The sequence below is a fragment of the Uloborus diversus genome, chromosome 10, assembly GCF_026930045.1.
Source record: "Uloborus diversus isolate 005 chromosome 10, Udiv.v.3.1, whole genome shotgun sequence".
Lineage (NCBI taxonomy): Eukaryota > Metazoa > Arthropoda > Arachnida > Araneae > Uloboridae > Uloborus > Uloborus diversus.
Genome location: NC_072740.1, coordinates 72,189,814 through 72,205,164, shown reverse-complemented (window position 1 = coordinate 72,205,164; position 15,351 = coordinate 72,189,814). Strand labels below are relative to the sequence as shown.

Sequence of the window (15,351 nt, the reverse complement as noted above, 5' to 3'; positions counted from 1 at the left end):
GAGAGGGGGTCCAGGGGCTTTCCCCCGGGAATTTTTTCAGATTGTTATTTGAAAAACTCTGTTTTAGACGATCTGTGGTGATGTTAAGGGAGGAAGAGACTCGGGGTGATCCCCAATTATTTCTTAAATTTCAAACTCCAAGCACACAATTGTCATTTACACTGGTGTGCAAAAATTAAGGACGAGACGGTTTTTTCAATATAACTTTGTACAAAAGCTTTCCAAATCAACACATTTAATACCGTAAGATCCCCAATACGTAAGGACATGTGTAATGTAAGCAACACTTACTAAAAGAGAAATCAGAGGGATAAAAAGAAGCTTTATTGAAAAAGTAGCATGGAGTGCAATGCGACTGAAGGCCGAAACATCCCTGTGGGTGACCAGCAAGAAACATCCGGTCTTTAGTAGGGGATATGATCTCCCCCGATCTCAGGCAGGTTTCACAGCGCCTGCCCATGCAGAGAATGAGGGTGTCAATGAATTGTTGAGGCATTGCTGCCCATTCGTCTTGCAGCGCCAATCGAAGCTCCCGAATCGTTACTGGTGGTAAGGTACGAACTGCCAAGCGTCTGCCTAGAAAATCCCATACATGCTCGATGGTATTGAGATCCGGTGATCATGCCGGCCAATCCATACGTTCAATATCCTCACTCTCTAAGAGCTGTTCGGCAGCTACTGTGCGATGACATGGTGCATTGTCGTCCATGAAAAGGAACTGCGGACCCATAGCGCCTCTAAAAAGACGCACATATGGAAGAAGAATCTCGTTACAATAACGGGTCCCGTTGACTGAATCTGCGTCGAAGATGTGAAGGTCTGTACGACTACCAAGCATGATGCCTCCCCAAACGAGAACACCGCGACCTCCATACCTGTCCCTTTCAATGATGTTCGAGGGATGATTGCGGCTTCCCCGCTCTCTCCAGATGAGTATGCGATGAGAATCGCTACTCAGACTGAATCTGCTCTCATCTGTAAAGAGTACTCGTCCCCATTCATTGTCTCTCCAATTCCGGTGTTCCCGGCACCACAGAGAACGCCTTCTCTGATGGGCAGGCGTTAGAGGTACACACCGTATAGGGCGTCGTACAAACAGACCACCACCGTGCAGTCTTCTGGCCATGGTAAAACGCGATATCGGTCGTCCAGTCGCCTGTGTCGTGTGTCTAGCGATTTCTCCCGCCTGTTTCTTCTGGCCTGTAAGACAATATACCGGTCATCTGCGGGTGTGGTTCCTCGTGGACGACCACTACTGAACCCCCGGATAGCTGTTCCTGTAGTTTGAAATTGTCTCCAAAGTCGTGAAACGATGCTGTGAGCAATTCCGAACTCTGCAGCCACACTTGTCACACTGCGGCCTTCCTCCAACTTCCCAATGATTCGACCTCGGGTAAAAGCATCCAGATGTCGTCTAACAGATTGATTATTCGCCATTTCTCGCTGAGGCAGCAACTCGGTGTGATTTTAACTGCTATACGGCGTGCAATCTCTTTGCCAGAAATACTGATTTTACACCGACAACATGCTTTATACTACTCAGACACTCCCCCATTACGTCTGCCTGCACATCTGCGCATGTGCTACCGTACATCATCTTACTTTATCTTCTGATTGGTTTTTCTGTCCGCTCTGCCTCTTCGTTCAGCTGATATGCTAATTTTTTGACTTCGTCCTTAATTTTTGCACACCAGTGTATTTCTGATTGTGACAGGTAAGGGGGGTCAGTAAAGGGGGGTCCGGGGGCTCTTCCCCGGGAGAAATTTGAAAATAGTAGTTCGAAAAATCCAGTTTTAGACGATTTGTGGTTATATTAAGGGGAAGAGAAAAGCGGGGGCCACACCCCAGAAAATTTTTGAAATTGGAGTCTTAAAAACGCAATTGTAGGCTTTTTTTTTTTTTTTTTTTTGGTAAAATTGAGTGCACCGCCAGTTTCTTGAAATTAAAGCTCCGAAAACGTAATTAAAACCAACCTTCTATGAAAAGGGGGTGGGGGGGGGAGTTTTGAAGGGGCTCGCATCAGAGAGGGGGGGGGGGGCATTCTCCCGAAAATTTTTCAATCTGTAGAAAACGCAGTTAGAAGGTTTTTTTTATAACTTTTATGGGTGGAGAGATTCGGAGTCCTCACATGGCAAATTTTTAAAACTGAAATTCAATTACGCAATCGTTGGTACTTTTCAGTACTGTTAGAGGGGTAGGGGTTTGGGACATCTTTTACGTTTATATGAAATAGTAGTTTCCATGTTAAGGAAAGACAATTGATATCACAGTAAGACGTGCAGGATCTTCCTGTAATTTTCGCTTCCAATTAAAAAATATGTATACGAAGTACAGAAAGTCTACTTCGCCATTGCGTCATACATGAAAACACTATCTTTTGATATTTTGATTTCAATTTTAATCGATAGTGTATGTGCTATATAATTCTTTCCTTCAGCACTGAGCTATTCTTCCCTGCTTAGCACAAAAGTCGTATCTGCACTTTTTATTAAAATTGATTTACGGTCAGCAAGTGATTCTTTGTCACATATTTTACCTAAATACAATGTTTTGTGGTCTATTGTGAATGGGAAATATTTTTTAAAAAATTCTGAAAAAGTTGCATCCGTATCAAATACATGGTGGTACACAACTTTAAACGGCAATTTCTCATTTTGAACTCAGATGCAGATACGACTTTTGCGTTTAGCACGACAGTATTGGACTACCATCAATTTTAATACACCCTAGATTAAAATTGAAATCCACAGCTTAATGCAGTGCAAAAAAAAAAAAAAAGAATAGAAATAAAAATTCGTCTTTACTACGAGGTTACATCATTTGCGTCCAATATACTTATTTATTTATTTTTTTTCTACAGGCAAAACATTACTACTATATTTCTGAGAAACAATTCGTAGATTTTCACAGATGAAAGCAATGGCGGCTAAGCTTAGCCCATACATAAGCAAGTAGACAACTCCTTTTAATTCTTTTAATGAAAGAGGTGTAACAACAGATACTTCTCCTTTCCGCATGTCAAACCTCATGTTGTTAATCGTGGTCAAGTCATTCCTCCATTTTGTAATGAGCCCCGCTTCAGAAAGACGACGAATTCTGCAGTGATCAAAATAAAATATGTCCTTAAAAAAGACATTTCATTAATCAAATTACTTGAAATCTTAAGTTCTGAATCCATATCTATGAGACAACATGCAAATGACGCATTACTGAAAAAAATCTATTTAACAGGGAAACAGGGGTGCCCACAGGGGGGGGGGATTATGGCGCAAGTTGCGTCATCAAAATTTGGGGGGGGGGGGGATTTTTTTTTTTTTTTGCCAAGTTTTTTTTTTTAGAACATGAAATTCTTGATTTTTGAAAGGAAAAAAATATTTATACTTATTCAACACGAAATACATGTATAAATAATACCTTTTGAACGTACTCATTCCAAAATTTTCTAGCTGTGTCTCTTCTTTATCTTTACTAATAATAAAGCTGTAAGTCTGTGTCCCTGGATATATATATATATATATATATATATCTGGATCTTTGTCTCTCTAGATCTCTGTGACGCGCATAGCGCCTAGACCGTTCGGCAGATTTATATGAAATTTGGCACAAAATTAGTTCGTAGCATGTGGGTGAGCACCTGGAAGTGATTTTTCAAAAATTCAAATTTTGTTCTTTTTTTTTCCAATTTTTAAGAACATTTTACAGAGCAAATTGTCATAACGTGGACGAGTAAATTACCAAATTATCATAACGTGGAACCGTAAGATGGGCGAGCAAATTAACATAGCACATTGAAAAGAAATTCATCATCCAGTTTAAAAATATACAGGCGAATCAAATGATCTTTTAATTTTCTACTACGGGCCAAGGCCAAGCCGTGCGGGTACCGCTGGTTTTGAATAAAAGAATCATGAAAGACGGGATGGAGTCAGTGCCCGTTGCAAATCAGGATCAGATGATTTGATTTCTTTTTAATTTATTATAAGCTAGCTGCGTCGCCCGGCTTTGCAAGATCTACCTCGAAAATAAAAGTTATTTCAAGTGATATGTGTTTAGCAATCAGGCTTGAATAAAAAGAAAACTAAAATCTGTAAAATTTCCCGACAGATCGCGGAAAAATAACCAGAAAGGAATAATTTTGTATCCCCCGATTGCAGGAAAAGCCTCAAAACAAAAGCAAGAATTTTATTTGTACACAATCGAGAAAAAAAATGGCAACAGATCTTTCTTCTTAATGATTTTATTGATGACTAGTGGTACCTGCACGACTTTGCTCGTAGTAGAAAATTAAAAGGTCTTTTGGTTCGCCTGTATATTCACAAATAATGTAGGGTAAATTTCTCGCCTATTGGCTTGCCCATGTTATGATTCCACGTTATGATAACTTGGTAATTTACTCGTCCATCTTATGATAATTTTGCAAGGGAAAATATTCTTAAAATTGGAATAGAAAAAGAACAAAATCGAATTTTCGAAAAATCGCTTCGAGGTGAACACCCCCATGATACAAACTAACTTTGTGCCAAGTTTCATGAAAATCCGCCGAACAGTCTAGGCGCTATGCGCGTCACAGAGATCTAGATATCCAGACAGAGAGACTTTCTGCTTTATTATTAGTAAAATAAAGATAACTGAGCTCGCAGTAGACGATAAATTTCCGATTTGATATTGATGTTCCTTTGCTTAAAAATGCGTACAACTTTTCTCCTGTTGATTTTACAGCCTTGTTAATGGTTTTGAAATCCAAGGGAAGTAAATATACTTCAGGGATATATACGTGTAACGGTGATGAGAGGAAGGTCAAAAATGGCTAAAATAAAAAGTTTTCAAATGTTTTTTCCCCTGTTATTTATTAATTGTTTGTAATAATTTTGACCACTATGCTCTAGCCTTTCATGGATTCATTTGCACCAATACAATCGCTGAAAACTAATTTTGAAGTTTTCGAATAACATATTTTTTAAGCCCATCACTTGAAAAAATTCCTATTCAGAGTCACAACTGACTACAACTGTATTTATGTCGAGGACTGCATACTAAGTGCCTTGCCTCCATTATTTTATATACCGATAGATGGCAGCACCATCACCGGATCGAACAGTTAATGAGAATTTAGAACTTGTCCAGGAGCTAATAGCTACCTAGAACTAGCACCCCCAGAGGTATCGTTTCACTTGGAGGACATTGAGACCACGAGCATATTTAACGTCGCCCAGTCCCCTTTAATGACGACGGTGGGTCTTCGACCATCGAGGTTCGAACCCAGGACCCTCCGGCCCCGAATCCGACACTCTACCGATCGGGCTACCACTTGAAAAAATTAGCTTAAGTTAATGTAAAATTTTTCATTTCACTTTACTCTCGTTTTTTCTACCATTTTTAAGTTGACTGTTCTTTCAATTTATCATTAGATGATTTTTATAAAACTTTCAATGATGTTAGGTTCCACTGTTGGAAGTAGAACAGTTTGTTCTTCAGGTATTTTAATTATTTTTCTTAAATTATTTTTATTTCCTTTTGTATCTGATATGTGTATATAGAAGGAAGAATTCTATTCGTGAAAATTTTCGAGTTCTTTCGATGTGTGCTGAATAGCTGGAACAGTTTTGAGGATTTCCGAAAAATACCTGTCGTAGTGAACTTGTGTGTGACCCATCTTTTTTGGATATGCGACTTCAATTTCGATAAACTTCCAGGAGAGCTGCTCCACTGTAACGCTCGAAAAACGTCCTCTTTGTCATTAAGAGTTATCTAAAACTGACTATCAAACGGCACGACCGGTCACAGATTTGGACCAAATTCTAGATGTAGGTCAATTTCAACTCGATATGAGCCTAGGTATAGCGGTTTGACTGCATAAGCCCTAGTTCGACTGCAACGGGGGTCGAAAGTTGATAATTTGGACCCAGAGATGCAATGGAGTTACCTTTAAAATTACCAGTTTTATCGCTTTTTCTACTATTGTACTGCAGTATGAGCCGTTTGCCTGCTTACCTTTAAATTAATTACATTAAATACTAATTTTTAATTAACGATTCTCAAATTCAAATTGGTTACTACTTTTAATTTCACTAACTTGAACGCCAAAATAACATAGGTACATGATATTTATCGTTTGCAAATTAAGCTAATTATTTTCGTTTTATATTCATCGTCTGCAAGTAAAAAGTATTTATCGTTTGCTAATAAAAACATTTACTTTAACTGGATATTTATCATCTGCTATCAAAGGTATTCCACATTGATAAGCAAAAATAGAGAGAAGAAAAAAAACTTTGATTTATTGCACATGGTACACAAAAGAACAAAAATACAGGATCGTTTCGACTTTTCAAATAACTTAGAAAATGCGCATAAATAAATACGTGTTCTCCCTTATACTCAATTTTGGGCGATCGAACATAGTGTAGAATTCTGAAATTCCAATAGAAACGCCATTGCATTTCTGGGGCGCAAAACTAGCAACTTTCGACTCTCGTTGCAGAAAAACTAGGGCCTATGCAGTCAAACCGCTTTACATGCGCTCATATATTGTGAGAATGGACCTATACCTAGAATTTTGTCCAAATCCGTGACCCTCAAGGTCGGACAGTTTGGTTGTGAGTTTCCAGAACTGCAATTTTGAAAAAATTATGGGGAGAGCCCCTGAACTTTCCCTCTTTTTAACACACAATCAAGGACAATCTGCATTTGCCTTTTTGGAGTTTCAATTTCGAAAAATTGCCGGGTAAATGCCACCGAACTTCTCTTTCCACTAACATTACCAAAGATCTATCGAAATTGCGTTTCTAAAGCAACAGGTTCGAACATTTAAGTGGAGTGCCCCTCTCCTTTCCCCCACTCTCGTCAAAATCATTAAAGATAGTCTTAAATTTGGTTTTCAGAGCTTCAATCTCGAAAAACACTTCTGGGGAGTGCTTCCGAAAACTCCTTTTCCTAACGTCACGAAGGTCGGCTACAATTGCGATTTTAGGGCTTCAATTTCTAAAAATTAACTGTCCCCTAACCATAGATAGCCTGAAATAGCAATTTTAAGGCTTCAATCTCGAAAATTTTCTGAGGGAGACCTCCCGAATCTCTTCTCTACCTAACATTACCACATAGACACTCCTGTTTGTGAAAATAGCAACACCACGAAGGACTTACGCGAGTGAGCTGAAAATTGCAGGAAATGTAAAGTAGGGCATGATATGCAAATGATTAGAATTGCAGACCAGTAGCGCATGCGTATGCTGAGCAGCGCCCTCTGAACGGCGGATCGAACTGAATATAAATAGACGGCTGTAGTGAGGCATGTATGATTATCGGTGTTTCTTTGCTAGAGTAAACGTTAACTGAATCTTTACTATGCCTCTTCGACGAAGGAAAGCGAAATTTGAGCAAATTTCGGAGTTTGAACGGGGCAGAATCTTCGGCTTTCGTGAAGCTAGATTGTCTTATCGTGCAGCAGCCGCTCGTGTGCAGCGTAACAGCAGCACAATCATGAGTGTTTGGAAGCAGTGGACGGACGAGGGTCGGACAGCTCGGAAATCCGGGAGTGGACCCCGAAATGTGACGTCAGCTCGCGATGACAGACACCTGGTGCGTATGGCGCTGATGGACCGCACAGCTTCTTCTAGACAATTGGCAACACAGTGGTCAACAGCTACAGGTGTTTCATTGTGTGCTTCATCAATTCGGAGACATCTGCTGCAGCGTGGGCTGCGCGCAAGGATTCCTTTATACAGGATTCCCTTCACGCAAAACCATCGCCACCTGCGGCTACAATGGGTCAATGTGCATAGGAGCTGGCGTGCTGATTGGCAGCAGGTCGTCTTTTCTGACGAATCCCGCTACAATTTGTGCCACCATAATGGCCGAATTCGTGTCAGGCGCTATGCCGGTGAACGGAACATTCCGGAGTGCACTATCGAACGCCACAGTGGACGAACACCCGAAGTTATGGTCTGGGGTGCCATAGTATATCATGGACGATCACAATTGCTACGAATTGTGGACAATTTGAACAGTACCCGATACATAAACGAAGTTTCACAGCCCCTAGCTATTTCTTTCCTGCAAGGATTGCCAGGGGCTATAGTGCCCGTCCACATGTCGCCAGGACTGTCACATCCTACCTTGATTAGCAGCAGGTACAACTTCTTCCTTGGCCTGCATATTCCCCGGATATGTCACCGATTGAACATGTGTGGAATTAGGCGGCGTCTCGCTCGTGATCCTGGTCCTGTTGCTTCGACGGACGAACTTTGGTTGCGCATACAAACAATATGGAATACTCTTCCGCAGGCAGATATTCAAACTTTGTTTCACTTTATGCTGAATCGTGTAGCAGCTGTTATTGCGGCACGTGGTAGCCACACAAAATACTAATTTCTATCTCCTTTTATTGTTTGTTTGGTTTGAAAATGTGATCATTTATTTGTACCATTACCACTCAACTGTGTATTAAATTTCATTCAACTATGATGCTTCCTTCACGTTGTTGCAATTTTCACAAACAGGAGTGTAGTTTAAAACTGCGTTTTCAGAACTACTATTTTGAAAACGTTTCGGGGAAAGTCCCCGAAACCGTCCATTCTCCCTTACATAACAGATGAGCATCTACAGTTGCTTTTTTGATACTTCAATTTCGAAAAAAATACCGTGGAGGGACCACCAAATCGTTCCAATCAAAGCCACTTAACCTTCCCAATTATGTCAAAACTGTTTTTATAACAACAATTTCAAAAACTTTCCGTGGGAGAAACCCCCGGACCCTCCCTTTCTGATTAATATTATACTTCCGAATAGGTTCAACTTGCTTACATCCAGTAATGACTCTATCCCAACAGAATAAAGGTAAATCCAATCTCTGTGTATTTTTCATACATTCAGTAAATTACCGGGGGGTAATTTACTGAATATACCTTGCCTCGCGTTCAGTCTTCGAGTTGAACCGAACCATTGCTTCGGTCACTCGTCTGGTCTGCTAATTCTATATTAGTTACTAGTTTGTTTGGCACTCTTATCTTCCTTAAGAGGTTTTCCATCTCCAGCTCAGTCACTTTCCTATGCCGGGCTGATGAGTGCTAATAAGCACGAAACTGCAGTCCTCGGCTGGAAATGACTGAACTGGCGGTGTATTTCACGTATTTTTCATACGTTTGAAAAAAAAAAAAAGATATATCTAAGCTTTTTGGTTCAAGGGCCGTATTGTAAAGTTTTGGGAGGTGAGACGTGTCAACAATCCAACAATATTTCGCTTCAGATGGTAGTAGTTAGCGTTACCCCCTCCCCCTCCCCTCCTCCTGTTAATTTGGCTAGGAATTAAAACTCTAAAAGGTATTATCTTTAACGTTATTTGAAAGCGAAAAAAAAAATTTTTTTTTTTTTGGGGGGGGGGGAATTTGCGCCATTGAGCTTGGGGGGGATGAGCACCCCTGCAGGGAAAAATATATTGGAGTGAAATACTTTTGACGCGTGAATTAATTCTTCAACATACATTGCCTCAAATTTGCAGCCTTTCTAAATGTACAATTTAGATACACTGAGAAATATGGTGATAAAGATGCAAACATGTGTAATGCTTCCGTATCCCCAAAATGTAAAGCTAAAAATATAGTACAAGGCCTAGGTACGCAACTTTCCACATATACTTCCTCTCTCGATCTTTACCCTGTAATAGTAAAAAAGCTACATTTATACAGTTAAAAATTAAAAGATGACCTCAAATGTGAGGAAAATTGCAAACAAACAAAGCGTTAGTCACATAGAACAGCGTTTCTCAACCTTTTTAAGACCCGCGGACCGACAAGAGCTTTTGAAAAAAAATCGAGGACCGTGATGCCCCCCCCCCCCCCTTCTTCTTTTCCTTTTTTATACAAAAAGAAGAAAACCTTGAAGTTAAGGACCACTAAAAAAAAACCCTTCAATTTTTTTATTATTTTTACGGCTCGACGAGGTTCTCGCCCGTTTTCCCTTTTTTTGAAGCAAAGCTTTCAACTCGGGGACCGGTTAACACAATAAAGAAAAATTAGCGAACGACTTAATTTTTTTTTCATTTTTTACGAAATAATAATAATAATAGTAACGTAATTAATAATATATAAATTAAACAGTATTTGGTGTTCAGGAAGTTGCAAAAAATATTTCAATGATGAGAATAAGATACACAATTATTATAATAATTATGCATTAGTAATAAACATTGCTGAAAAATCATAGAAAACTACGATAATTAATCATAAAATGTACATAAACGATGACTTATAGGATATTATTATTCTTATCGTGATTTTTTTTCTTCTTTCCTTTGCTTTGAGTAAGGAAATTTTTTGAACGTGGACAAGCAAAAATTTCTTGGCACCGGTCAAATTGTTCTATGGACCACTGCCGGTCCACCAGACCACAGGTTGAGAATCGCTGACATAGAACATATCTTGATTCAACTAAAACACATTTGATAAAAAAAGAATACGTAGGTGAAGATATTTCTCAAGGTATCAAGGTTAAATTGATAAATAACTCAGTTGAGTTGAGGGCATGTCGAGATCCTGAATCTCCTAAAAGGAAATTATCAAAGAATCTCGTCTAAGCAGCGTAAACAATGAAAATACTGTCTTAATTATCGAATCCAAGAAATCTTAATTTTCTTTCATTTGGAACCCTAATTATAGCCAAGGAAAACATTTAAAACTAATCTAGTTTACACAGATTTCATCGAATAAGATTTCAAAACAGTATTTGAAAGAACCAATGGACTAATTAAGTTTGGAAGTTGATTTGCGTTTTCAAACCAGTCAGTAATTGTAGAAATAACTCATGAAATAACTTTTTGTCATGAGATTTTATATAAAAAAGTTTTTTAAGCCGAGTGGTTAAGGTTTCGACGAATTCCCAAAATATCTCGCTTTACTCCCATTCAAATGTATGTGTTTCCTTAAAAATATTTAGACGTTTATAGTTAAGAGCTGGGTTGTAAAAAATCATTAAGTATGGAACGCTTGGAAATTTCCATTTCCTTTACATGACGCTTGGGAATACACTTGCTAGAAAACGGCTGAGATAAAACATAGCTGAGTCAAAATTAAGAGAAAAAAGCACGTTATAGAGATAATATTTTCTTCATTTAAATTTATTATATTCCTTACGCAGTTCATTAGATTTTAGCAGAGTTTTTTGTACTCTCCATGAGCTATTCTCATATGTTGATGCATTAAGAGCCACATGCAGTGGCGTAGCTAGGGTGGGGCAGAGGGGGCGGTCAGCCCCGGGCGGCACTTTTTAGGGGGCGGCAATCTCACACTCTTGATGCGAAAAAATTCAACGCATTTTGCTACTAAGGAAATCATACTTTTGATCTATTACAGGAGAAGAAAAAAAGTCATTGAATTGTAAGACTTCGGTACGACTATGATAATAAACGTACTCTGATACAAAACATGTATTTTCAGATTTATTGTTCGTTTTTTTATGTCCCTTCACCTGAAGCTACAGACTGAGGGAGGTGGCAGTGGAAAGTTAAGAGATCAAGAGGGGCGGGGTCTTTTTCTTTACTGTAAAGGTTAACTATGGAGGAAACAATAAACTTCCTAACCTGTTGTTATATGATGAAGCTATCACTTGATTTTAAGAAAGTTCTTTAGAAACCACCTTATTTAAAAATTTTTAAAAAAATCTATTTTTTTAAAAGGAAAATGATAACAGGAGCAGCAAGAGTAGGAGAAGAGAGGTCTCAAATAGTGGGCAATTTATGCGGCTAATCTTCGGGGTAGCATTATCTGTTTCGACAATTGCTTTGATTGGTCATTAATTACAAAATTTTCATTAAGACAGAATGAAGTTTATGTTCATTTCATAAAAGCACTTGTTCACAACTCAAATAATAATTGCTGTTAATATTACTTTTTTTATACCAACGAAATTCCGTTCAACAGTGAGTTTCACATTTAGTCATTAATTTTAACGGAAGTTGTTTAGTCGGTAAAATGATGTCTATGTAAAGCCTTTCACGTTTACATATGAAAAATAATTATTTTCAATCCACAACTTTCCTTCTCATGAACCACAGTATGGTTAATCAAAGGTATTAGGGCCTCTTTATCTTATCGCCCTCTATCAGTGCAAAAGAAAATCATCCAAATTTGGTAATATAGCTAGCAATATCGCATCTTGGGCCTAAGATGAGGTTGTTACAGCCTCAATAAATGTGAAACTTTATCCGGAAAGAGCAACCGAACCTTTTTATTGTTTAACGTCACCAAGCAGGCCAAAAGTGCAATTTCAGGCCTTCAATCTCGAAACATTTAAAAGGAATAACTTCCACCCCATCTTTTAAAATTTCAACTTTAAGACTAACACTGAGTTTTTAAAACTTCAATGCCAACAAATTCCCGAGGGCAGTAAAAACACTGACCCTTCGAGTAACGTGATCAAAGATGGATTAAAATGTGTATTTAGGTCTTCAACTTCGAACTTTAAAACCCACATCTCATCTAATATCTCAAAAAATCACTTAAAGTTCGTTTTTTTTTTTAGATTTCAATTTCAGCAAAATTTTAAGAAAGGGCCCCTAATGTTCACGCATTACCTAGCGTCATCACAGATGGCTCTAAATTTAGTTTTCAGAAATTTCTGAGTGAAGCCCGCGAAGCGTTTTTTTCTCTATGATTTACACTGTTAAAAAAAACCTGAAAGTTCAGGTAGTTTTCTGACTGATTTTAACAGAATATTTCCGTAATGCTTCAAAACTTATTTTTTCCTTCCAAAAACAGAAATATCACGAAAGGAAGTAACGAAAACAGATTTTTTCCATTTCTAGGGTTGCCGCTGTGCTGTACTTTGTTAGTATCCTGATTAGCCTTCAAGTTATGATAAACATCGCTTTTTGATAGTGCTTATTAAATCGCACTGTTACATTTTTTAATTAAAAGCTTATTTAGAATAACAACTCAGATGTCGAAGACAAAATAGATAGCTTGCTATTTCATGCCTGGAAAGTAATATACTCGTATGTCGAAATTGTTTTTACGCCTTTGGACTTTGTAAGTTTGGAAAAATGTTTGCGCCATTTTCAGACAGGCAGCTGTGTTTTGATCGCCCTGGTGATTTGATGTGAGTTTTACTGAGTCAGTATTAGAATATTATTGCGGTGTATTATTTTGCTCAATACTTCGAACTATTCTGTTCGTTAGTCATATTGTGTGTTCTAGCGGTGAGAATAGTTTTAGAATCTCGTGTTATCCATTTAAAATAAAGGCTATTGGATTACTTGTGTACAGACGCAATGGAGACACTTAAACTTAGCACCGCTGGTCACATGTAAGTATTGCAGAATATCTTTGAACATGTTAATATACAAATGTATTTTTCTTGTTAATATGCATTTGATAGAATTCCGATGATAGCTGATTTAGAATTTATAGAACTATTATAAAGTTACTGTTTTTGCTCTAACGCGGAAATCACCGGGGGGGGGGGGGGTATACATCATCTGAGTAAAAAATTCTTCACGTGTATGTCAATGATTCTGTTTTTAAACACAGTAAATTGGTATGCGGTACCCTCCATCAGGTATATTATTCCAAGATAAAGTCAACCGGTTTTAATGGTATTTTATTTGACTCATTCTGCAAAAAAAATATTCTATTTTTCATGTATGCTTTTCCATGCCATGCCAGAATATGTACGAGGAGATGTGGAAGAAAATATCGAGCAGTATCAGCATCAAAAATTGGTGTTATATTCAAATCCACTAATTTCCTTGCTGGTACTTTTCGATTATTTTTATTCATCTGAAGGTGCAAATTTCAAGATAGATGCTTGAAAGGTAAGTTATCAAGCAAAAATTTCACTTAAAATATATTGAAGTAATAAATACAAATAAAAAAATAATAGTTTTTGAATGGTTAACTATTTTTATAATATATATTATTTTAAACATAGGATAGAAAAACGAGAGTGAAATTTCAGTAAAATATGTAAAAATGAGAAACGAAAAAATAGCGCAACGAAAAATCAAGAACCGAAAGTTCTGTGAAGATACAGAAAATTTAAAAACGGAAAAATAGATGAACGAAAAATTTAAAAACGGAAAAATAGATCAACGGAAAGAAGAGAAATGGAATTTTCGTTAAATCACGGAAAATTTATAAATGGAAGAACAGAACTAAACGGAGAAATGAGAAATGGAACTTCTGTTAATTCACGGAAAATAATTTAACGGAAACGTAATATTTACGGCAGCTTTGCTGCCGGTACTTTATCCGTTATTTTCAGGAAATTTTTTTAACAGTGTAGAGCCTAAAGCGAACAACAGTTTCGAGAATGGTATCAGGCGGGTAATCCCCCTCCGACTTCTTTCTCATAACGTTGTCAAACAACGCCTTAAGTCGCGTTTTCTAGGACTTCATTTTCAAAAAGATTTCAGGAGAGACGGGAAAACCCCAACATTTTTGGAAACGATCGGCTACCCCCTAAAGGTACTAATGGTAGCCTACAATTGCTTTTTGAAACTTCAGCATTGAACAATTTCCAGACAGCCCCCGAACGTTTCCCAACGTCATGAAAGATAGCCTAGCAATGATTTCAATTTTTAAAAATTTTGGGGGTGGAAAATATAGTCTTTGTTGGAGTTGGGGGGAGTCTTACACCACTAAATACAGCCTATCTATGTGTTTTTCGCAGTTTAGTCAAAATCCTTTCCGCGCATGCCCACGATTGAGGAAGCCCAATCTCTTTAACCCCAAATCTCTTGTCCTCTCTCCCGATCTCTTGTCCAAAGATAGCCTAAATTTGCTTTTTTAACACTTCTATTCCGGAAAATTTCTTTGAGAAGTACCAAACCCCTAACGTCCAAAGAAAGCCTAAAATTGACTATAATTTTGAAACAAAGATCTGGAGAGAGCTCCAAGTCTTGTTTCATGTTAACGTTATTACTAAAAATTGCCTAAAATTGTGAATTGTGACTTAACTTTTAGAATTTTTCCGTGGGCCCTGAATTCCTTTTTTTTTTCTTCTGCAAAAAAAAAAAAAAAAGTTTCCTTTCTTCTTAGTTTTCTTATTTTTATTTTAAATACTTTTGACTCTATAATGTACTAGTTATTTCTCATCAAAAGGGCGGCAAATCGAGGAACTACCCCGGGCGGCAAAAACTGCAGCTACGCCACTGGCCACATGTGGTATTATAATATTTAAACTTATACAAAAACTTCTACCACAAAAATAGCAAAAAAAAACCTATTTTAATGTTCTTTATTATTATTACTTAGATTTTCCTTACACGATAATGCTTATGGATCATTTAAAGTTTGAAATTTAATGTCTCTACAAGTTTTCATCAAATGAGCGGTTTTCAATTAATGAACTTTGTTGAAA

At 37.7% G+C, this 15,351-nt stretch overlaps 1 protein-coding gene across 1 annotated transcript in view; it reads right to left on the bottom strand.

Moving 5' to 3' along the window:
- Nucleotides 1–2,843: 2,843 nt before the first annotated feature.
- LOC129231047 (glutamate receptor ionotropic, kainate glr-3-like) overlaps nt 2,844–15,351 on the bottom strand; it is a 69,167-nt gene continuing 56,659 nt past the window's right edge. Inside the window, exon 9 of the mRNA XM_054865295.1 lies at nt 2,844–3,096. Coding sequence (XP_054721270.1) covers nt 2,844–3,096 — 253 coding nt within the window. The remainder of the gene's footprint in view (nt 3,097–15,351) is intronic.